At 43.7% G+C, this 22324-nt stretch overlaps 10 protein-coding genes and 1 non-coding gene across 11 annotated transcripts; 6 read left to right on the top strand and 5 right to left on the bottom strand.

The window, feature by feature from the left end:
• Positions 1 to 56: 56 nt before the first annotated feature.
• On the bottom strand, positions 57 to 719 carry GPI11 (mannose-ethanolamine phosphotransferase GPI11; the record flags this gene model as incomplete). Its single annotated transcript, XM_022611016.1, has 1 exon — positions 57 to 719. The coding sequence occupies one exon, from the start codon at positions 717 to 719 to the stop codon at positions 57 to 59; it is 663 nt and encodes a 220-aa protein (XP_022467254.1).
• Positions 720 to 937: 218 nt separating this feature from the next.
• CFT1 (cleavage/polyadenylation factor CFT1) lies at positions 938 to 4975 on the bottom strand (the record flags this gene model as incomplete). The annotated part of the gene is made up of 1 exon (XM_022611017.1): positions 938 to 4975. One exon carries the CDS (start codon positions 4973 to 4975, stop codon positions 938 to 940), a length of 4038 nt encoding a protein of 1345 aa, XP_022467255.1.
• Positions 4976 to 5173: 198 nt separating this feature from the next.
• On the top strand, positions 5174 to 6457 carry PRO1 (glutamate 5-kinase; the record flags this gene model as incomplete). Its single annotated transcript, XM_022611018.1, has 1 exon — positions 5174 to 6457. One exon carries the CDS (start codon positions 5174 to 5176, stop codon positions 6455 to 6457), a length of 1284 nt encoding a protein of 427 aa, XP_022467256.1.
• A 160-nt stretch (positions 6458 to 6617) lies between these two features.
• Positions 6618 to 8216, bottom strand: BFR2 (rRNA-processing protein BFR2; the record flags this gene model as incomplete). Its single annotated transcript, XM_022611020.1, has 1 exon — positions 6618 to 8216. The coding sequence occupies one exon, from the start codon at positions 8214 to 8216 to the stop codon at positions 6618 to 6620; it is 1599 nt and encodes a 532-aa protein (XP_022467257.1).
• Positions 8217 to 8816: 600 nt separating this feature from the next.
• On the top strand, positions 8817 to 9422 carry ATP5 (F1F0 ATP synthase subunit 5; the record flags this gene model as incomplete). Its single annotated transcript, XM_022611021.1, has 1 exon — positions 8817 to 9422. The coding sequence occupies one exon, from the start codon at positions 8817 to 8819 to the stop codon at positions 9420 to 9422; it is 606 nt and encodes a 201-aa protein (XP_022467258.1).
• Positions 9423 to 9597: 175 nt separating this feature from the next.
• On the bottom strand, positions 9598 to 10215 carry MHR1 (mitochondrial 54S ribosomal protein mL67; the record flags this gene model as incomplete). Its single annotated transcript, XM_022611022.1, has 1 exon — positions 9598 to 10215. The coding sequence occupies one exon, from the start codon at positions 10213 to 10215 to the stop codon at positions 9598 to 9600; it is 618 nt and encodes a 205-aa protein (XP_022467259.1).
• Positions 10216 to 10432: 217 nt separating this feature from the next.
• HDA2 (Hda2p) lies at positions 10433 to 12385 on the top strand (the record flags this gene model as incomplete). Its single annotated transcript, XM_022611023.1, has 1 exon — positions 10433 to 12385. One exon carries the CDS (start codon positions 10433 to 10435, stop codon positions 12383 to 12385), a length of 1953 nt encoding a protein of 650 aa, XP_022467260.1.
• Positions 12386 to 12541: 156 nt separating this feature from the next.
• On the top strand, positions 12542 to 14266 carry DPL1 (sphinganine-1-phosphate aldolase DPL1; the record flags this gene model as incomplete). The annotated part of the gene is made up of 1 exon (XM_022611024.1): positions 12542 to 14266. One exon carries the CDS (start codon positions 12542 to 12544, stop codon positions 14264 to 14266), a length of 1725 nt encoding a protein of 574 aa, XP_022467261.1.
• A 1148-nt stretch (positions 14267 to 15414) lies between these two features.
• SSD1 (mRNA-binding translational repressor SSD1) lies at positions 15415 to 19308 on the top strand (the record flags this gene model as incomplete). The annotated part of the gene is made up of 1 exon (XM_022611025.1): positions 15415 to 19308. The coding sequence occupies one exon, from the start codon at positions 15415 to 15417 to the stop codon at positions 19306 to 19308; it is 3894 nt and encodes a 1297-aa protein (XP_022467262.1).
• A 133-nt stretch (positions 19309 to 19441) lies between these two features.
• BCD1 (Bcd1p) lies at positions 19442 to 20674 on the top strand (the record flags this gene model as incomplete). The annotated part of the gene is made up of 1 exon (XM_022611026.1): positions 19442 to 20674. The coding sequence occupies one exon, from the start codon at positions 19442 to 19444 to the stop codon at positions 20672 to 20674; it is 1233 nt and encodes a 410-aa protein (XP_022467263.1).
• Positions 20675 to 20892: 218 nt separating this feature from the next.
• KNAG0Mtrna7T lies at positions 20893 to 20964 on the bottom strand. Its single transcript has one exon. It is a non-coding gene; the product is annotated as a tRNA-Thr (tRNA).
• Between the last annotated feature and the right edge of the window lie 1360 nt (positions 20965 to 22324).

Here is a 22324-nt window from a genome sequence, read left to right on the forward strand (position 1 = left end):
AAACTGTTGTAATACAAGAAATCATACACTAAATAATATGCAAAAGTGGCTGCTGCTCAAAGGAATGCCCCAATGGTATAGCCAACAAACGCACCTAAGTACGTACCTACGATAACAGGAATGGGCCAGGCTTGCCAATCCCGGTCCCAATCTAATGGGATCACAATACAGCTTATCCAGCCACCTACTACTATCGCGATGAAATATTTCCTCCATATAGTTACTTTGAAGTCGCAATTGACCACAGAGTAAAGTGCTGGGAACGCCAAGAAGCTAGAATGCAACGCCATCAACCAAGTCGATCTTAAATGCTCTACTAGTGGAGCACCCAGTAAAATAGCAATAGCCATAGCAGGGATACTCATAGCAACTGACCCAACAATTGAAAGTAACAGCAATGTAGTGTTCATCTTCAACCTTTTCTTACCATATATCGTACTCTTGTTGAACTGGAATATTAGATATAGAATCTGCATAGGGATCAAACCGAGCAGCAATTGCTCGCCATTGTAATTCTTGGAAACCTTTATGTAAAAGATCAAAAGCCCTATAAGATGCCACGGGATTGTCAACGGCGTCTTCCGGACAAAAACTGGTGGGTTCGTGGACATAAAGTCGGTTTTCTTCTTGTTGGTAGATTTGCTAATGGTGGTGTCATCAGAAAAGGTAACAGTTTTCTTGACGCCACTCTTCTTTTTGTTCCTCAACTGGGCAGTCATATTTGATAGAGTGACTTAGCTGTACTCCTATTGCCCCGCAATTTGCAACGCAATTAAAGTAGTGTTCTCTTCTTAGCCATCAAAGTAAGTACATTTTTTTCTCTTGTTTTGTTTTGAATATTTATAAATTCGAGTGAGAGTAGGTTCATCAGATATCGATGAACTCAAACGTTCGGACTTGGTATGCGCGTTTCTTCTTTTTATACATCCAAGAATAACTAGTTATTACAAAGTGCCTTGAGTGAAAACTCGAGGTTGATAACGTCCCTCCATATATCAAAGTGTGCTCTTTTCCCTAATTTATGAGCCAAGGTTGTCCTCTTTGGAATAGACATTGCACAGAACTGCTTGACTACGTTATAGTCCAACATGGGCCGCAACAAATGGCTGGTTTGGTAGTAATCATTAGAAAGTCTCTCCATTTTTGGGTTGATACCAGCCAATGGGGTTTCCTTATCTATTATTTGCTGTTGGACGACGTACAATCTTCTGTAAACGGTCTCAGGTACTGGCATCACCTTGAAAAGGGAACCATCTGCTTGACCACCAATTACTTGATATGACTGAATTGCAGGGTTCAGTGGTCCATCGACGAAAAGCTCGTTTTTTGGGATTAAGCGGGTGCAGGAGGTCGTTGAATACATGTTGAAACTGGAGCAATGGATCAACCTTTGACCAGAAAGCGAGTTTGGTTCATCAGGGGCGTATTTTAACACATGCAGTATATCATTTCTATCGATGAGGGTAAAGTATAGGTCGCCACCATTCACCAGGAACTCTAACGACAAAGTCTCAAATTTCAAGACGCTTCTTCCAAGAGGAATCATTCTGTAAGGTTCTGCATCGAACCCAACAAGTTGGATTCCCTGCATTGCGTCACCTATGATCAGTAAATTACCAAAACTTTTCATGTCAGCGGTGAACAACGGGATGTCTAAAAACGCCACTGGCACAACAGAGTTATCCTCTTGAGCATCCCGGACCATCAACTTTTGGCTTTGACTAATAACAAACCGACCGCTGATGTCACAGACACTAGTAACGGCAGACCTCAGCTCTTCTTTGAAAAATTGCTTTATTTTGTAGTTTGTGTCGGGCTTCCCTGGTTCCGGAACCACTTCAGCAATGTCATACATTTGGAAAGATCCAGTAGCGGGCAAATCTTCGGTACCTACGAACGACGTGCCGACAACCACATATTCGATCTTCCTTTTCGTTCTGGAGTTTAATTGGATAAACATGGACTTTATATCGTTTACTAGGGAATCAGGTTCAAAATCAATTTTGTCAATGACACTCCACGTTGTTGGATTTATCAACAAAAGGCCACTTTGAACACTTTTAGCGTGCGGAGCATCGTCTACAATACCAACTGGAACTACCTCACCATCTTCCCCCTTAGCAACAAAGTCAATTTCCCTGCTGTATGACACAATGTATGTTTTAGTGCGCTCATGATACGCGACATTGGTTAACGTCATATAATTTTCCATCACACTGTTAATTGTGACACGTTTCAATGGTATCTTGTTGCCATAGTAAACGTCAGAACAATCTAATGTATACACCCTCGCATTCTTGATATCATCAACGCACATAATCGACTTATTTCCCCAGGTGGTCATAGAGACTAGGGGAATATTAGCAAACTGGAAGACTCTAGGAACAGAGTCATCCTCTTTGATTAATAGGTATGGGACTTTACCGGTTACGAATATTACCGAATATCCATTATAATCAGGAACGTAGTGCATAATCCTCTCGATTGAACTAACACCCTTTGCGTACGCATTGTCAGGTGCGCCTGTTACGGGAAGATTGTTTCTCAAAGAGTCCTTAAAAAAGCGACTGGATCGTGTGGCTGATTTTCGGTATTGGTATATCTCACCACCAAATGTTAAGACAGTCAGATACTCCGTCTTGACATCCTGACCTAGTTTGTTGATCATGATCTGTTTGATGGAAGGGTCAGGTATAATTTCGTTGGGCAACTGATAAGTGCATATGAACAATTGCTCATTCAACCCGTCTATCCCATTCAACTCGAAAACACAATCATTATGATTTTTTGTAAAAGTTATGATCTTGTTATCCGCCGTGACAAAGGTGAATAGCATCTGCTCTTCATCGGGGTCCTCGATCGTCGGCAGCAGTTCATTGCACATATTACTCTTTAGAATAAGACCCGAAGTGATGACCATTTCTTTCAACACCTCTGGCAAATCTATCTTGATCAATTTCTTTTTATGTTTGCTCTCCAACTCAAAAATCATAATATCTCCTCGAGACAGCGTAATCAACAGGTACGGGTCCATCACGGAAACGTGCACTACTTCATAATTAAATTTATTCAAAAACAGCCTTCTGAAGTTAGTGTCGTACAAGTACAAGTGATTTGTTGTCACTTGTACGATACGTTTTTCTCCACCAAACATGGAAATGTAGACGGTAGTAGCATCTCTTCTAAGACGTCCTTGTTTGTACAGAGCAAAATTGTTTTCAATTTCGTAGATGTCACTTTTAGTCTTTGTAGAATCAGTCGTGATAAGATACTTATCCCTGTTCTTGACCTTTAGATTCCAAATTTGGGTCACACTAATAAATTTCAGAGCCAACTCCACTTCCGGTTGAACACTTATCTGACCGACCATCAGATTTGATCCAGTACCATTACCACAAGTCGCTACCAATGAGTACTCTCCCTTGTTCGGATTAGGGAGACCCTTGATAACTGGTTGAACAGATGATGCCTCACCTATCACTAAGGACGTTACAGGTCCTATATTTCTCAAACACGACATCATTTCGATGTCAAAGGGTTGTACGGTGTGAACAACAGCGTTGTCGTTATTGACGCTAGCATTTTTATCATGTGCTCCGTCATCACCATATAGGTCGTCCTCATCTTCATCCTCATCCTCGACTTTACCTAAACCGCTCTCTGATGATGTCTGTTTATATTCATGCCTTGTTTCGATAGCAGATCGTATATTATTCAGTCGTACAACTAAAGAGTCTCCAGTTTGGAACCCAATAAACAGATTAATATTGATGTTATGTTTTGATTCATCAATTCTGGTGATACAAGTTGGGTGTAAGTTGTGGACGAAAATATCGTTCACAATTGGAAGATTTATCATGTCAAATTTAGTCATTAATCTACCTTCGAATTCCAACTGAATGTAGTAGAGGTTTGAAGACTCGTCCATAAGTAATAATATCTCATCCGCCCCACCAGACTCTTTTGTTGGTGCAGACCATAAGCTTTTCACAAGGTCTTTATTTAAGGTAATCTGTTGATCTGTGTGATCTACAACCCTCACTTTCCTTAAACTAGCATCTGCATAGGAATTCAAAAATATTGCGCTCTGCAAAACTCCGGTGTTATCAATATAAGATACTTCATTGGAACCCAAAAGTACACACCCATTCCATGTGGGAATAAGGGTATGACTATCCCACGGTAAACCCTCCAATTTCGTAATTACCGTACCTTCAAGTTCACTTACAGCGATGTTGAGACTAATAACCAGAAATTTCGTTGGCAGGGGATTCAATTGTAGGTTGCCTGCCCATGTGAGCTTTGGTTGATACAGTATACCCAGGGTTGGTCTAGAGAAATTTCGCAAAAACTGAATATCCACTACGTTTTCTATCGTAGAATCCAGTTTTTTGGAGTCGGTGATTATGCTGGGAAGAGTGAGATTTGTAGAAGCACTCTCAAGCTTCAGCTTCTTAACGTTTGGTCCATCCTCCATATTATAGTTATCCTCCTCTTCCTCTTCCTCTCCGTAGTCCTCCTCCTCCTGCTGCTGAGAGAAGGGTAAAATAACAATATTATCATTATTGAAGAGTAAAGCGCAGCGATTTTGTGGGTCTATTCTCAGTTCCGTTTTTTTTGCTAGTTCAATGAAAGAGTTAGCTTTGAACTTCTCTTCGTAATAATGTAAGCTGATTGTCTCTAAAGAGTTATTTAGGGAGTTAAACTTGACAATTGACAGTTTACAATTGCCAATACCCAGTAACAAATAATTCAGTCCCGTGTTCTCCACAGAACCAACCAGGGCCAAATCAGTAATCCTAGCCTGAAGTTTAAACTCATGGGTCAACAGAAGTTTACCCGACTCGGTAACCTTGTAGATCGACAGCAGATTAGTTCGAACAATCAGCAATTCTACATAATCTGCTGTGGTAAAATGGCCTGTGACACTGTGAGAAACAACGGTAGCCTCTGTAATATCATCATACACGTTCATTTGTTACCAAAGCAACCCCGTCGGAAGATGATCAGTACTGGCTGGATATATTCAGATTAAGACAGCAGTTCCCTGTTCCGTTGAAGTATATATGTTTGCTTGAATAAGTGAAAAATTTTGGATTTTTTTGAACTTTTCTCGAAGAAGATGACAGTGCTAAAGATTTGGTCAACCTGGTCAAAAACTACCAGTACAAAAATGGCGGAAAAGAAGACTTATACACTTGTCATTAAATTGGGCTCTTCATCTTTAGTCGATGAAAAAACTAAGGAGCCAAAATTGGCCACAATGTCTCTCATTGTGGAGACCGTTGTGAGGTTGAGAAGGATGGGTCATCGCGTGATTATTGTATCTAGTGGTGGGATTGCCATTGGTTTGAGAGCGATGAATTTGCCCAAGAGACCTAAGAACCTAGCTGAAGTACAGGCAATTGCTGCTGTTGGGCAAGGAAGACTGATTGGAAGGTGGGATTTGTTATTTTCGCAATTTGGCCAAAGAATTGCTCAAATTCTTCTGACCAGAAATGACATTGTCGACTGGACACAATTCAAGAATGCCCAGAATACAATGTCCGAACTGCTGAATATGGGTGTTGTCCCAATCGTAAATGAAAACGATACTTTGTCCGTTAGCGAGATTAAGTTTGGTGATAATGATACTCTATCGGCTATCACTGCTGCTCTAATAAACGCCGACTATTTATTCCTGCTCACCGATGTTGACTGTCTGTACACTGACAATCCCAGAACCAACCCAGAAGCAAAGCCAATCTTAGTTGTTCCAGACTTGAGTATGGGATTGCCTGGCGTCAATACCTCGAGTGGATCGGGATCTGATGTCGGCACCGGCGGTATGCGGACCAAGATTGTTGCTGCGGAGTTGGCTACCAATGCTGGGGTCCACACCATTATCATGAAATCTTCTCAGCCATCGAACATCTCTACTATTGTTGAATACATGCAAACCTTGGATTTGGAAAACGAGAGCAACGGGAAACCTGTATGCGATTCCTCCACAGACCTCATTAAATTGCAAGAAAAGGAGCTGGCCAGATTACAAAAACTTCATGTTCCTTTATACACTAAATTCATTGCAAACGACAACAACCATCATTTGAAGAACAGGGACTTTTGGATTCTTCATGGGTTAGTCACGAAAGGTGCGGTAGTCATTGATGAGGGAGCATATAATGCATTGACAAGAAAAGAAAAAGCTGGATTATTGCCTGCTGGTATTATACAGGTCGAAGATACATTCCATGAATTGGAATGTGTGGATTTGAAAGTTGGTAAAAGATTGGCTTCTGGAGAGTTGGACGTTTCTGTTCCCCTGAAAACTGTAGGCAGGGCCAGGTGTAACTACACAAGTTCCGAGATCTCTAAGATAAAAGGTCTGCAAAGTATTGATATTGAGGAGGCATTGGGTTATTCGCTTGGTGAATACGTTGCACAGAGGGAAAATTTGGCTTTCCCCCCACACTGAAACATCCATCTTCCTCGAAAAAAATTTCTTTCAATTTATGTTACACAGTTTGATGTATGTATTTATGACTTGATATAACTCTATAATAGACGCCCATCTTTGATGGTGAGAATGAACCTTGGCGGTGATGGATAAACAACAACAAAAAATATTAATCGATTTAACCAAAGATTTGTATGTCATCATTTCTGAGGGATTCGTCAATTTGTTCGTTTTTTTCTTCCGTACCACTCCCTTCTTCGTCACCCTCGTTGAAGTTAATTTTCTGACCCAGTAACCCATTAAAGAATTCGTCAATCTGTTCATCCGACCACTTGTAGCCGTTGTTGACCGGTGCCTCATAGCTTACGATGGGATCCTGGATTGAAAAGTTCAGTTTCCTCCCCTTGGAGGCCTTCGTGTCGATGTTTTTCTTCATTTTGTTATTCGTGCTTGACTTTAAAGTAATCGCGGCTTCTGAATTGACGTTACTCGAGAGTTTCTTATCTATCAGGTCATTCAATAACACACGGTAGAAATCTTCATCGTCGAAAATATATGGATTCTCGACGGTATCCAGGGACACGTTATCCTTTCTCCTTGGATCATAGTTTTGAGGGATATCCAAGTTTTCTTCCTCATCCTCTTGGGTCTGCTGTGCAGCAGGTTGATTTGTCGCATCAATTAAAGACAATTCGCCCTTTTCCCAATCACTGGCAAAATTTATGGGGACGACGTTCCTTCTATTCAACCTAGTACGTTTGACCAGACGTGGAATGTCGCCTAATTGATTTTCCACTTGCACATTTGCCGGTTGATTGATGGCTTTGAATTTGTTTGACGACAAGACTTTGTTACCGGAGGTCGAGTCAATCTTTTGTGACCATTTGTGGAGTACTGTGTCTCTATAATCCTTCAACTCTTTGTTTAGATATTCTGTTTGGTTCTCCACGCTGTCATGCTTCCTCTTCTTTGAAGGGGCATCCTCTTGTGATATGTGAACTCCCTCTTGAAACTCGGTTCTAAAATCCAGAAACTGGGTTAAAAGAGTGTTCATCAGCTTTTGATTCTTTTTCAGCAATTTCTTAGTCTTTGACGATTGAGAGTCCTTCCAAGATTGTTTGGTCAGGGGTAAAATGTTACTGTTGTGAAGAGCCTTCTGTAGGTTAATTCTCAAGTCTATGATTTTGTCGAAGAATATGTTTTGTTGCAAGATCGCGTGGCCCTTTAGGGAATCCTTCTTGGCAGTTTGGGATAGTCTATTGACCGATGACTGTGTTTCCCTTTGAATCAACTGGGCCAGTTTCTGTCTTGCCACGGCCGTATCCTCTTTCTCCTCCAATTCCGCACTCGAATCATCGTCAGCAGAATCGTTTCCCAGCTCTTCCTCAGAGTCTGTCCTTAGAGAAACACCACTTTCGGAGTCCTCGTCACTTTCGCCATCCTCACTCTCACTTTCGCCACTGTCACCACTCTCGTTGTACAATGTCTCCCTAGAGCTCTTGACACCAGTGTACTGACCGCCTTGAACAAGCCCGTCCTTCTTCATTTCCTCTCTCAATTTGGACTTCCCGACAGGCACGTAGTGCTCTGTACGCCGCCTTGCCTCATCATCATCGTCACTGTCATCACCGTCACTACCACCATCGCCACTGCCGTCACTCTCCTCACCGTGCTCGCGATGCTCAAAGACGCCCAATTCCGCATTCTCGATATCCACATCGGCCACAGCAGGCCTATTCGCCTTCCTGGCAATCTTTTCTCCCAACGACTTACCCATATTGTCCTGATACAATAGCCCAAACCACAGAATACAGCAACACACACCCTCTCCCTCTCCCTCTGCTCCCAAACACACGTCTCTTCGAAGCTCATCTCATCGAATCCTGAAATTCTTCTTTTGAAATATTTTTTTTTGCAAAAACGAAAATTTTCATATTTTTCATTTCAAAATTTCCTGATTTGGAAATTTCTTCCGAAAAAGGAAATAAAAAAGTATTTATAAACCAAACAGGAAGCTGTTTCCGCATTGGGAAATACCTTCCCCAGAGTGACTACCAGTACGTAAGGAACAGCCTGGGCCCCCCCCAAGAGACACACAAACCGGGGCCCGTGCAGCACGAGACGCCAAGTGTGGGCCCCGCCCACACTTGGCGATCCCTCCTCGACCAATCACGTTCGAGTATTTGTTGAAGTTTTTGGCTCCAAAATTAAAAAAAAGGATTCCTTCGAAAGAAACAGTTTCTGTGAACAGTGGCTGCTGGGGTCAGAGAGGAGGGGATACTGCGGGGAGAAATAACGAATAGTTGCATTCTAGCAGGGCCGAGAACTCACAATCCACACGGGGGGACTCAGAAATATAAGTAGTGGTAGTGATAATATGTTGAGAACAATTGTGCGTCGTGCTAGTACAAGCTCTAAAGTGCACGGTGTCAGCGGCACGTACGCATCCTCTCTGTTCAATATCGCGTTGAAGCGGTCGCAGCTGCCATCGGTTGCTGAGCGGTTGGCCAAGTTGGAGTCTATAGTGACGAAACCAGCTATTTCTGCTACTTTGAAAAACCCTACTTTGTCTCACGGGGAGAGGTCTGCAGTGGTGAAAACTCTTCAAGAGCAAGTGGGTCCCGATGAGACTGTGGGGAATTTTTTGCAACTGCTTGTCGAAAACAACAGGCTAGGATTGTTCTCTGCGATCTACGAGGATTTTGTCACACTAAGTAACGAACACTCCGGCGTGGTTACTGCCAGTGTCACTTCTGCGAAACCGTTGGATGCCAAGTCTCTGAGGAGAATCGAGACTGTGCTGCGCAATTCGAAGTTTGTGAGTGGGAAGACTGGCGGTACACAAAACCAGTTGCAACTGGAAAGCATCGTTAACCCGGACATCAAGGGCGGTGTGATCGTAGAGATCGATGACAAGACCATAGATTTGTCAATTGCCTCGAAGATCCAGAAGCTAAACAAACTGCTGGAGGAAGATATTTGAGTCGCCCATCAGCCGTGTCCCAGAGAGGAGAAGCTGTGTCTTCTTCCCAGCTGCACGTACGGAATAAACACGTTATCTATATATGGTCTGTATGTGATCCGAACCAAAATATATTCATACTCAATAAACTACACAGAGCGGGCATTTATTTACAAGACGTCAGGCCCGCTTGCTTTTATACTTGATTGCTGAGCTCTTTTATCAAAGCACTCTCCTCCCGGACAACGTTCCCCTCGCGAGGTATTTGTTCGTGTTGTATAGGGAATGGGAAGTCCTTTTCCTGCCAATGCGTGTCCTTGTTACCCATCCGCCACAGATCTTCCCAGAATATCGTTACGGGACCAATGTTGGGAGGCTCGGATCCTTGGGAGTCCCCCAAGTTTAGTTTCAGCAGGGATTCTCTTAAATCTGCCACTGCCTCTTGTCCGTACACTGGTCGGAATTGCCCAGAGTACCAGATTCTCTTATCCTCATTGAGCTTTCTCCACTTCTGCGCTTGGCTAGGGTAAAGCACATCCCTCATGTACCTCAATCTGTTCAGATTTTGGTACAACTGGACCGCACTCTCATGACTACCTGTCCTAACCAAACACATCAACTTCCAAAGGTCTCTCCTACCTTCGGGCTTCTTATTATCCCAACACGGCCTTGGGTACCCCTTCTCAAGGGACTGCTTCGTCACTCGCGGGAACTGTGAGTAAACTACAGACCCTTTCTCCAAGTGACGAAACAAGTACACCTGTGGCTGGGAACCATGCTTCATTAGCCACTTGGCAGTACGAAACTTATTCATCTCTTCTGTTTACGTCCCTGTCCCGCTGTATTGTCTTTCTCCGCAACAAGTCCCCGGACCGCTAAACGTCCTCCTCCCCGCGTTCTCTTGTCGTAGACGTACATTAATCTAGTATCGTTAACATTATTATTACTTTTATTATTATTATCTTGTAACAAGTCCCTCCAGTTATCACTCACAAGCAGTACGTAACATCACAGAGGGTACAAAACGGTCAATGGCTAACACTCACTATTTATCCGTGACGTTGTCTGAGTTCCAGAAGGATCTCGTTGAGATTCTTGTTGCGATGCACCAGAAGAACCTCCAGACGGAGTTGTACGGTTTGAAAGATGATCAATCTGCCGCTGCGGCATCCAAATCACAGTTGTCGCAACACCAACACTATGCATACCCACAGCTGTCATCCACGCAGATGACATACATGTTTGACTCACATATCAGAAACCTAGCGAACCACCCGTGTCTGTTGGTGGACCACTATATGCCACGACAGTTCCTCAAGATGGAACCCATCGCGAGACTGATCCAATCCTCCGGGAAATTTAATGTGTTACAACACTTGCTGTCCGTGCTGACAAACACTACAGGGACGGACTCTCGGCCATTGAAGATCGCACTTGTCGCGCATAGTATCAAAGAGCTGGATATTCTGGAGGGGTTGCTTCTCGGACAACAGTTTCGATTGAAGAGGTTGTCCGGCACGTCGCTATGCGACGAGGGCCACGTGTTTGTAAGGCAGAATGATCTTTCTGAGGGCACTGATACGGGTACCATGGGCACTGTTGGCAGCAATGCCACTGGACCCATGGGGGACTCCTCAACAAGCTCATCAAACAAGAGCCCTCAGGCTTCATCTTCGATTTACACCAGAGACGATTACCATTACGACAAGACATCAAGAGCCGCGGGAGACACAGATTCGCGCAACTGGCTGTTTCTCGCTACAACGAAGCATTTACTGCATAACGAATCACTCCTGCAACAGTATGACACAGACCTGATATTAGCCTTCGATCCGCTTTTGGACACAACGTTGAAAAGTATTCCGGTGTTACCATCGGGGAACACAATCCCAATTGTTAAGCTGCTAGTGAGAGATTCGCCGGATCATTATATTATGGCTAAGGGACTGGCAAACAGTACCAACGATCATGAGCTAGATTACAAGATATTAAAGGAGTCTCTGCAGTACTTTTTGAGATACAGAAAGGTCGATAGTAGCGCCAATGACGATATCGACTACAAACGTTTTATCAGTGATGTGCTCTCCGCTTCCGATGACAAACACTGCGATTTACCGCTGAGGGTGGATGATGAACTTACAGATGGTGATATAACAGCGCCGCAGTTTTACACCGATTTCGGAACTCGGAAAGACATTGTGGCATCCAATACAGTGTTCAACGTGAAAAATTACCAGAGAGAACTAATGCAGAGGACTATGGATCGTTTACAGGACATTAACACACAGTTCCACTCTAACAAGGAAAAACTTGTTACAAGACAGCTCTTGGAGACGGAGAGACAAAACAAGCTGGATTTCTTGAAACACGATGGGGTGGGGGTCAACTTCAAGAGTCTGGAGGCCCTTCAGAAGGAGCAGCTGGATTCAGAGAAGCGGCTAGAAAGGGTCACCGCTGAACATGAGAAACTGGGCAGGAGGAGGGAGAAGCTAATGGAACAAGTAACTGCTTTGAAGAGACTCAGAGCTGATGCCCACGATCCCTTTAAGTTACAGGGAAAAATTACCGAATTTAAGGAGCAAATAGCCAAACAAAAGCAAGAGAGAAACCAACTGCTGGAAAAAAACTTCTCCCTTAACAGCAGAAGTAATGAGCTACGTTCGGACTATCAGCAAAAGTCGGCAGATGCAGCCGCGAGGTCGTTAGAACTGGCATCCCTAAAGAAGACTCAAGAAGAAGCTCTTAAGAGAAAAAATGGTCCACTGGCATCACAATTGAATTATCTGGCCCTTGTACAAACCCAAGCCAGTCTCAGGGATGAAGCAAGCCAGTGGGCAGAGGAGAACAGCTTCCTCTCACAGTACACCAAGAAACTTAACGAATTGTACGAGACGAAACATACCACTAAGAAACCGGTTAAGCAATCGAAGAGGGGTTCTGGTAGGTATCGATCTACAAGATCAACCTCTCCAAGTTACGTCTAACCTCCTGTTGACACTCACCTCGAGCCTGTTCATCTCCCCGTAACTTCATTTAGTCGCATATATATAAAAGCCATTTTGGAAATTATAAAGTTTTCCGTTGAATCCTTACTGTCAGGTATTCTACTTTGAACGAAAAGGGATACCACTGCAGCAAGCATGCTAGACTGTTCCGTTGACTTGGTTAGGCTGTACAATACTGTGCGACTGTATGTCGAGGATTATTCTGGAACCTCGGAATTGCTGGTGAGCAAGTTTCTACAGTACGTGAACGATACGCCATGGTACTTCATGCTGAGAGATTACTTGTTCATTACTTTTGTATTCCGTGTTCTTGTAACGGTTTACCATACTCTGGTTTGGTACGGTATACGCGGTTCGTTACTGAACGTTTGGCGGGCTGCGTCTCGGCGTGTCTTCCAGTGGTTGCTGAACTCACCAGTGCTTAGATCGAGGGTTGAGAAAGAGGTTTCGAAGAGCAAGAAGATGATAGAGCGTGAATTGATCAAGGATGACGAGCGCATTAGTGATTTTCCCGAGTTGCCCGAAGAAGGTTTATCTTCTGATGTAATTTTAGAAGAGCTGGACCGACTTAAGACGTTTTTGCCGCACTCCAAATGGGAAGACGGGAAAGTTTCAGGTGCAGTCTACCATGGTGGTTCAGATTTGATCCACCTACAAAGCCAGGCGTTTGAAAAGTACTGTGTGGCAAACCAACTACACCCAGACGTGTTCCCCGCAGTGCGGAAGATGGAGGCCGAGGTGGTTGCTATGACGTTAAGGATATTCCATGCCCCTGAAGAGACCGGGTGTGGGACGACTACCTCCGGTGGTACTGAGTCCCTGCTTTTGGCCTGTTTGAGTGCCAAGATGTTTGGTTTGAGACACAAGGGGATCACAGAACCGGAGATGATTGTGCCAGTCACTGCTCATGCAGGGTTTGACAAGGCGGCGTACTATTTTGGGATCAAATTGCATCACGTCGAGTTGGATCCAGTGACTTTCAAAGTGGATTTGAGGAAAGTTCGTAGGTTTATTACCAAGAACACTGTTTTGTTGGCCGGGTCTATGCCCAATTTCCCACATGGGATCGACGACGATATCGTTGGGTTGGGGAAATTAGCACAGAGTTACAACATCCCATTGCACGTCGACTGCTGTCTCGGGTCTTTCATTGTGGCATTTGCTGAGGAGGCAGGTTTCACTGACGTGCCCCTATTTGATTTCAGAGTCCCCGGTGTGACATCTATCTCTTGTGACACACACAAGTACGGGTTTGCTCCAAAGGGTTCCTCAGTTTTGATGTACCGTAACGAGGATTTAAGAATGCATCAGTACTACGTGAACACTGAGTGGACGGGCGGTCTGTATGGGTCCCCGACACTGGCTGGGTCCAGACCTGGGGCGCTAGTCGTCGGATGTTGGGCCACGATGGTCCACATGGGTCAAGCTGGGTACATTAAGTCTGCGAGAGACATCTTGCAGGGGGCACGTAATCTGAGAGAGTACATTGAGGAGCGACTTCCAGCTTTGCAAATCATTGGGAACCCTCGGTTCTCTGTTGTTGCCTTTACTTCGAAGAGTCTCGACGTCTACGAGTTGTCGGACAAACTATCCAAGCGTGGGTGGCACCTGAGCACGTTACAGAAACCAGCTGCATTGCACTTAGCGGTAACGCAGTTGTCCGTACACTCAATCGACCAGCTATGCAAAGAGCTGACAGAGGTGGTGGAGGAGATATCGGCGAACACAGACTCCAAACCGTCCTCAGATGGTACTTCTGCCCTATACGGTGTTGCTGGCAGTGTTAAGACGACAGGGATTGCAGACAAGTTAGTCGTTAGTTTCCTGGATGCTCTTTACAAACTGAAACGGAGTGAATGATTTATGGCCCGCCCTTGCTGACTCGTAGAAAGAAAAACCGTGCAGCGCGGTATCAAGAAATGTAACTTTTGTATAGGACTCCAAATGTAGGTGGCACCTGGGAGCTCTCCCGTACATCATAGACTACTCGTCCCGATCAGCCTATCTCACATCATCATCTTCGATGATCCGGGTAAAATTGCTTGTTTGAAGGGGAGGCTTTTTTAAAGATCTGAATTTGAAGAAAAAGAAGGAGACGGGGGCGGGGGGAGAACAGAACGAATAAGTTCTTTTGCAGTGATATCTTCTCGGAAATTGGACTATTACATAAGGGTTTTCTCTCTCCCGTTTACACTGATCTTTCTCAAGGCCACTCAATTGCATTATCAAGAGCTCTTTCCCCCCGAGTAACTGAGTGTTTTCCCCTTCCGCCCCCCTCCACTCTTTTTTTGTCAATTCTAATACTTGCAACACGCATATATTGTCACCTTCTCATACTATCTGAGAAACTACACTCTTTCCCATTCTTTTGAAGTGAGCTTAAAGACCGTGCGTGTAGAGTGCCCCCACAAGATAATCACAATTCTACACAAGACAGCAAAAAAGGGGTCTACCATATACCTGCTGATTTAATTGATTGATTTGACTGATTTGGTCAACTTCGCCGCGGCTCACTCTCCTAGGGACCCAAACAATAATCCCCGCACAAGCCCACGCCGCTTATCTTCACTTTCTGTCGCCTCCTCTTTCGGTCAAACCGGTTCCATCTGAGACAAGAAAGAAACCTCGAGACCCCCACTAAGCAGCGAACAATCTCTCTGAGGTAATAAGAAAAAACAGAGTTAAAATTAACCCGGAAAGAGAGAAAAAGCAAAGAGAGAAGTAAAAGTCTAAAAATAGAACTCTGATCTGTTGTTCTTCTTTTTTTTGGTATTTTGTCTTCCGCACAATCTCTCTCTGTGATTCCGTCGTTTCTTTGTTCTTTTCCCCCTTCCAGTCTACGAGAACGTCATTTGATACCGAGATCCGTTTGCAATCTTCCCTGATTTAAAAGGATATCACAAGTTAGGGAAAAAAAAATTTAAAAAAGAAGATAGGAACTGGAACATACAAAGTTCTTACGTTTCTTCTTCTTCTACTCTTTCTAGTTCAGTCATCCAACAGGCAGCATGTCTGCTTACAACAACAACAATAACAACAGCCAGCAGAACGATAACGTTTACGTTCCTGCACACGGCAGTGGTAACGGCAACGGTGGTCGCAATGCTCCTAAACAGATTCATGTTGCGCACAGAAGATCACAGAGTGAACTGACCAATCTCATGATCGAGCAGCTGACTTTACAGAAGCAACTTGAACTCGTTCAGCAGCAACAGCAGCAGTTGCTTGCGCAGCAACCGCAATTGGCACAGCAAACACAGCAGTACGGCAATACCGCTGGTCCAGTTCCACCCTTTGTCCCTCCTAACCCTCACTACTCCTCGAACTACGGCAATTCGCCCAGTTACAATAATAATAATAATAACACTCAAAACAGGAGCAGATCTCACTCAAGAAATAATTCCGCTTACTACACTGACTACAATAACAATAACAGTAACAATAGTACTGGTGCAAATAGTAACACTTTGAATCCAAATTCTCACAGGAAGACAGGTTCTCAGTCGAGTAACTACGGTCATGCAAGAAGGCACTCACTACAGTTGAACGAGGCCAAGAAGGCGGCCGCAGAGGAACAAGCGAAGAGAACAGGTGTAGAGTTCAATGCAGGTGGGGTCAGCGTCACTGTGGAGGACACCTCTACTCCAGATTTGGCACCACCAGCAGCACCATCAGCACAGACTAACGAGCAATCTAACTTCCAATTCCCGCCACCAAGTAACCCTACGTACGGGGACCACCGTCGCAGTAACTCAAATCTGGCACCGTCTACTTTTAGGTTCCCTCCCAGTAATACAGCCGGTACACCTTCCAAGGACGATGATTTTATCTTAACTTCATCCACACATCGCAGAACAAGGACAAGAAACAGCGAGTTCTCCCCAGGTATCCACTCAAATTGGAGAACGCAGTCGCAAACACAGCAACAGATACAGCAATCCTTCCCCTATCAACAACAACAGCCCCAACAACAACAACCACAGCAGCAGCAGCAGCAATCGCCATTCCGTCATAATAAGTCCAACTCTAGAGACTACAACTCATTCAGTACTCTGGAGCCACCAGCATTTTTCCAGGGGCACAGACAGCGGAACTCGAACTCGTCGGTACACAGTTTCCAATCCAACGGTGGTGGGAACTCAAACTCCCAGTCAAACACCCGTAAGTCACTATTCGCACCCTACTTGCCACAGGCTAATATCCCTCAGTTGATAGAAGAGGGCAGGTTGGTAGCAGGTATCTTGAGGGTTAACAAGAAGAACAGATCCGATGCCTGGGTTTCTACAGACGGGGCCCTAGATGCTGACATCTACATCTGTGGTTCAAAGGATCGTAACAGGGCCTTGGAGGGTGATCTTGTTGCGGTGGAACTGTTGGTCGTTGATGAAGTCTGGGATTCAAAGAGAGAAAAGGAGGAGAAGAAGAGAAGAAAGGACGCAGCCTCACTACAGCAGGACCTCTCGTCTTTGAGCGTCAACGACGACTATCATAACGATGCATCTGCCTCAACTGCGACTGGGACCACTACAACCAGCGCCCTCACGCCAACTAGATCAATGCACGGCGATGATCACGTCATCTCGACAAACAATATGGGGTCCCCAACAAAGGGAGGTGGCCTAAAGAGGAAGGGTTCCTTAAAGCAACGTCCTACACAGAAGAAGAACGATGACGTGGAAGTCGAGGGCCAATCGCTACTATTGGTCGAGGAGGAAGAGATCAACGACAAATTCAAACCCCTGTATGCTGGCCACGTTGTTGCCGTGCTAGACCGTATCCCGGGGCAACTGTTCAGCGGTACTCTGGGTCTGTTGAGACCATCTCAGCAGGTCAATAAGAACAAGAACGATGACTCTCACGAGTCTTCTAACAGACCACAGCAGGCTCCAAAAATTGCTTGGTTTAAACCTACAGATAAGAAGGTCCCCCTGATCGCTATACCCACAGAGTTGGCACCAAGGGATTTTGTGGAGAATGCCGACAAATACTCCGACAGGCTATTCGTAGCATCGATTAAGCGTTGGCCGATCACTTCTTTGCACCCGTTCGGTATTCTAGTCTCTGAATTAGGTGAAATCAATGACCCAAACACTGAGATTGATTCCATATTGAGAGATAACAACTTCTTGTCGAATGAATATTTGGACCCAAGAGACCCGACTCATGAAAAAGCAACCTACCAGCCTTTCCCAATTAGTGAGGAGAACTGGGCAAAGAGGCACAGATTGATCAACGAAAATATCACAGCTGTCATCCACAACGGCCAGATATCAGAATTTGCTCTCCACATCACGGAAAATCCTGAATCTGGGACTATTGAGTTAGGTTGTCACGTTGTTGACGTAACTGCTGAAATTGAGGCCAACTCATCTCTGGATAGGAGAGCGAGAAAGAGATCTACCGCAGTTTTCATGCCTCAGAAAGTTGTACATTTGCTACCACACGCTTTGAACGCCGCTTTAACTCTACAACAGGGTAAAGAGTCGCCAACAATCTCCGTCATTTACACGCTGGATATGAAAACTTTGAAAGTTAAATCGACCTGGATAGGAGAGACCAACATTACCCCCCACCGGGTGGTAACTTTGGAGGATATCGATACAGCTCTAATTGATGGAGAACACGGCGATAAACAAATTTCGTTGATGGAGGAGGTCGCTACAGCGTTATACGCGCAGAGAATTGGTTTGCCCGGTGCTAAGTTACAGCCTACCATGTCTCTCTTTGAAAGCTTGGATGATGAGAAGGTCAAAGTTGACTTGAATATTTTCGACAGGACGCTTGCGTTCACTGTCATCAACGAGATACAACGCAAAGTCAACAGTACTGTTGCAGAAAGGATATATTCAAAATTAGGCGATAACTCGTTCTTGAGAAGGCAGCCGCAACCAATCTTGACCAAATTGACTTCTTTCAAGAAAAAAGTCCAAAAGCTTGGTTTCGATGTCGACGTCACCACCTCAGATTCGATACTGCATTCTATTCTACAAATACCCGACGTTGATGTGAGGAAAACTGTTGAAATTTTGTTGTTTAAGACAATGTTGAGGGCAAAATATTTCGTTGCTGGGAAGATCGATCCAGATCAGTATGGTCACTACGCTTTGAACTTGCCAATATACACTCATTTTACAAACCCAATGAGAAGGTATGCAGACCATGTTGTTCACAGACAGTTGAAGGCTGTTATTAACGACGTTCCCTACACTGAAGACATCGACTCCTTAAAGATTACCACGGAGTACTGTAACTTCAAGAAGGATTGTGCTTACCAAGCGCAAGAACAGGCGGTTCATCTGTTGTTGTGTAAGACGATCAACGATATGGGTAATGCCACTGGACAGTTGGCCACAATGGCAACTGTGACACAAGTTTACGAATCCTCTTTTGATGTATTTATCCCTGAATTTGGGATTGAAAAGAGGGTCCACGGTGACCAGCTACCACTAATCAAAGCGGAGTTCGATGGCGTGAACAAAGTTTTAGAGCTCTACTGGCAACTTGGTGTCGATAGCGCTACTTTTGTTCCTGCGGATGAAAGAAATCCCAAGTCTTACCGAAGCTCTATCAAGAATAAATTCAAATCTACCACTGCGGAAATTGTCAACTTTGAATTTTCCACCGCAGACCAAGGCAAATCAACCGTCAGCGATGACTTGGGAGAAGAACTGAGCAGATTACATTTGGAAGTACCAACTATAAGACTGCCCAACCGTGGCTCTCCATCAGAAGATCCTCTGGACTCTTTCATCAGCACTACTGTGACACGAACCGAGAATGACAATCACATACAGCAGATTTTGGAGTTGCAGCAGGTGCCCGTCCTTCTAAGAGCTGAAATAGGTATGGCGCTTCCCTGTCTATCTGTTCGCGCATTGAACCCGTACCTGAAGAGGGAGTAAATGAATCTAATTTTGGTACAAGCTACCACCCTCTAATCACTCTAGTTACACTATCTTTTTTTGTATAGTTCCAACTATTTTATACCATATATCATTATTTGTGAATATTTCTGAGTTTTTTTCCCTTGCGAAAATGAAAGAGGAAGAAAAAAAACCGTATATTATCAGACGTAGAAATACCAAGCTCATCGCAACTTTAAACTTATCAGATGCTGAGCTAGAAACGTCTCTAAAGGTATTGCAGGTGTCTATGCAACTGTGTGACGTATGCCAAAAGGAAGAATTCAAATATAAGTGTCCACGCTGTTTGAAGAAAACATGTTCTTTAGCTTGTTCGAAAAGGCATAAAGAAGAGGATGGGTGCTCTGGGCAAGCGCAAGATCCAACGGAGTATATTGAGAGTGGTCGTCTGAAACAGGCCGACGACCAGAAACATGAAAATAATCATCTGGTCCAACGAGACTTCAATTTTCTGACCGGGTTCAAGAGACAATTGGAGCTGAAAAAAACTGATAGTAAGCAGAAGCACAAAAGGATGCTACAGAGCCGTAAAGATAACACCAATAATATGAACGTTAAGAAGCCACGTTTGGGAGATGAGTGTCCGCGAGTTATACGGAGAGGTGTGAACTGCCTACTGTTGCCACGCGGAATGCAGAAGTCTTTACTGAACAGGAGCAAGTGGGATAAGGCAGCCAATCTTTTTTTTGGTCTATTGAATGGATTATATGCTCACCAAGATCCCCCCACCGCTGTAGTTGAACCGGGAAAAACACATGAATCACATGTAAGTCACAAAGTTAAGGAAACAAGTAGTTTGATAGATGGGATGAGCAATGTCGTGTTCGAAAAGTGCTGTCGTGCATTTGATATAAAGCCCGATACCACGAGAAATTATGATATCACGAATGGAAGTGTGGATCCGAATATAGGGAAACCAAATGACGGTTTAGAAAGGTCACATTGGCTAAGTAATAGTGGTCTGAAATTTTACACTAAAAAGTTTCCTTACAATACCACGTCCATCGGCGATTCTCGAGAACTAATTGAATTGGATCCTACAGGGAAATGTATCGGTGAATTGTTTAGGAACAAAACAGTGATCGAATTTCCAACCATTTTGTTGGCCAAATCAGAAGAGGACTTACCAATAGGTTATAAAGTCGTAACAGAAGAATTAGGTGGTCAAGAACTTAAAACGCAACCCAATATGTTGTCAGGCGAGACACATATTCCCCCGAAGAGTGATGATGAGAGTGTTGAGCCTCCAGAAGCAGGCTCCACCAAATATGTTAACCCAATAGACTATCCCGTAGTGCAAAAAGAAGAAAATGAGAGTGATGGGTATGATCCAACAGCATTATAAGGCCCTGAAGTTAATTTGTATTTATAAATCAGCTATTTTTTTCATCAAGCATGTTATCGTTTATTCTGAAAATGAGAAATCTTGAAGGTTGCAGCAACGTTTACCCACCTCTGCTTAAATGTTTTGTATAGCTGATTGTTTGTGTTTTCGTGACAAATGCAGAATCACCTTGAGGACATATCGAGCAAAAATAAGCCAGTGGATCATGCAAAAATAAATGCCACCTGCCAGAATTGAACTAGCGACCTTTGCATTACAAGTGCAACGCTCTACCACTAAGCTAAGGAGGCAAATTTCCAAATTTTTTTTCAACGCCGTGGTATACCGCGTGATAATAATGTATGTTTTGAGTAAACTCTAAGGTATATAAAAGTTCAACAGTGATCAATTGTCTCTCCTCTCTATATAAGGAATATATAGAAAGAAAAATATATATAAAGAGAGTAAAACGAGGATTTCAATGGCTGGAATTTGTTGCCTTTTCGTTTACGGTACACACATTCATAAAAATCAACACAACCGTTGCTCACAAGACTGTTGAGGTATTGCCTAAATGTCAACAACACCGTTTAGTAAATGTTTCTGAAAATGAGATACTTTGACGAAGGTATTTTTTTAGTGAAAGAATATTTTTAAGCAGATCGCTATATATTATGTTCATATAAGTTCTATCGCAATATGGTGATGAATCCTGTCTGATGAAACGATCAAAGTCACAGAAAGAAGAGAGTCATATGCAGCCACACAAAAGTTAGTTGAGTTGATTGCAAACCAGCTTCAAAAGTTGGAAAACAGACTAACCAACTTGGATACAGTCCAAGTTGGCAGTTTTAATGCAGGGAACCCTTTTCCTAATCAAGATCCAGTGTTGATGGACGGTGTTGGAAATTATAGGTCCAAACCCTATAATCTTCCTGGAGATAAGTACATTTTTGTCTCACGTGAAAATGGAGAATTTTCACAACGGTATTTTTCACTGGAAGAAGATATTTGAAGATATCTTTAGATAGTATTGTGTACACTACATAGTTCTGTTTAGAGAAGCCGATACAATTTTCATATAAGTCCTATCGTAGTATGATGGTGAATCCCGTCAGCGAACAGTATGGTAGCGCTGCCGTAAGTCGAGAGGATTGTGAAGTTAGTTCCTTAGTGCCTAGAAACTTCTAACTTTGAGAAAAGGAGTTAGAACTAGAGGAAAAACTAGATTTTGCCGTACTGAATTGTAACCTTGAAGAAAAGAAGAAACGAGGTTGCATGCAAACAAGGACACCAGCCCTTTGTTGGGTAACTGGATGCTCTGAGTTTGTAAATGAATTTTGAGTCCACTCAACACCCCAAACCGAAATGTCAATATCATAAAAAAATGAGGTTAAAACTATATGCATAATAAGTAATTACAAGTGGTATTACACGAATTGCCATGACAGCTTGTGTTATGAGTACCCCTATACCCCACTTCAAGAAGGAAGAGTAAGAGGGTTCGACAATTAAAACCTGACCACTTAGAATTTTGTTTTCTAACAAAACAGGCAATGTATGTGAAAAGGATGGGAAAGCCAGTTCCGAAAAACACAAGTTGTAAGAACTGATGGCAATGTGAATGTCCTAGGTGGCGGATCAGGTTTAGTCGAGGTAGGTACAAAGTCG

This window comes from Huiozyma naganishii, chromosome 13 (assembly GCF_000348985.1).
Source record: "Huiozyma naganishii CBS 8797 chromosome 13, complete genome".
Classification (NCBI taxonomy): Eukaryota; Fungi; Ascomycota; class Saccharomycetes; order Saccharomycetales; family Saccharomycetaceae; genus Huiozyma; species Huiozyma naganishii.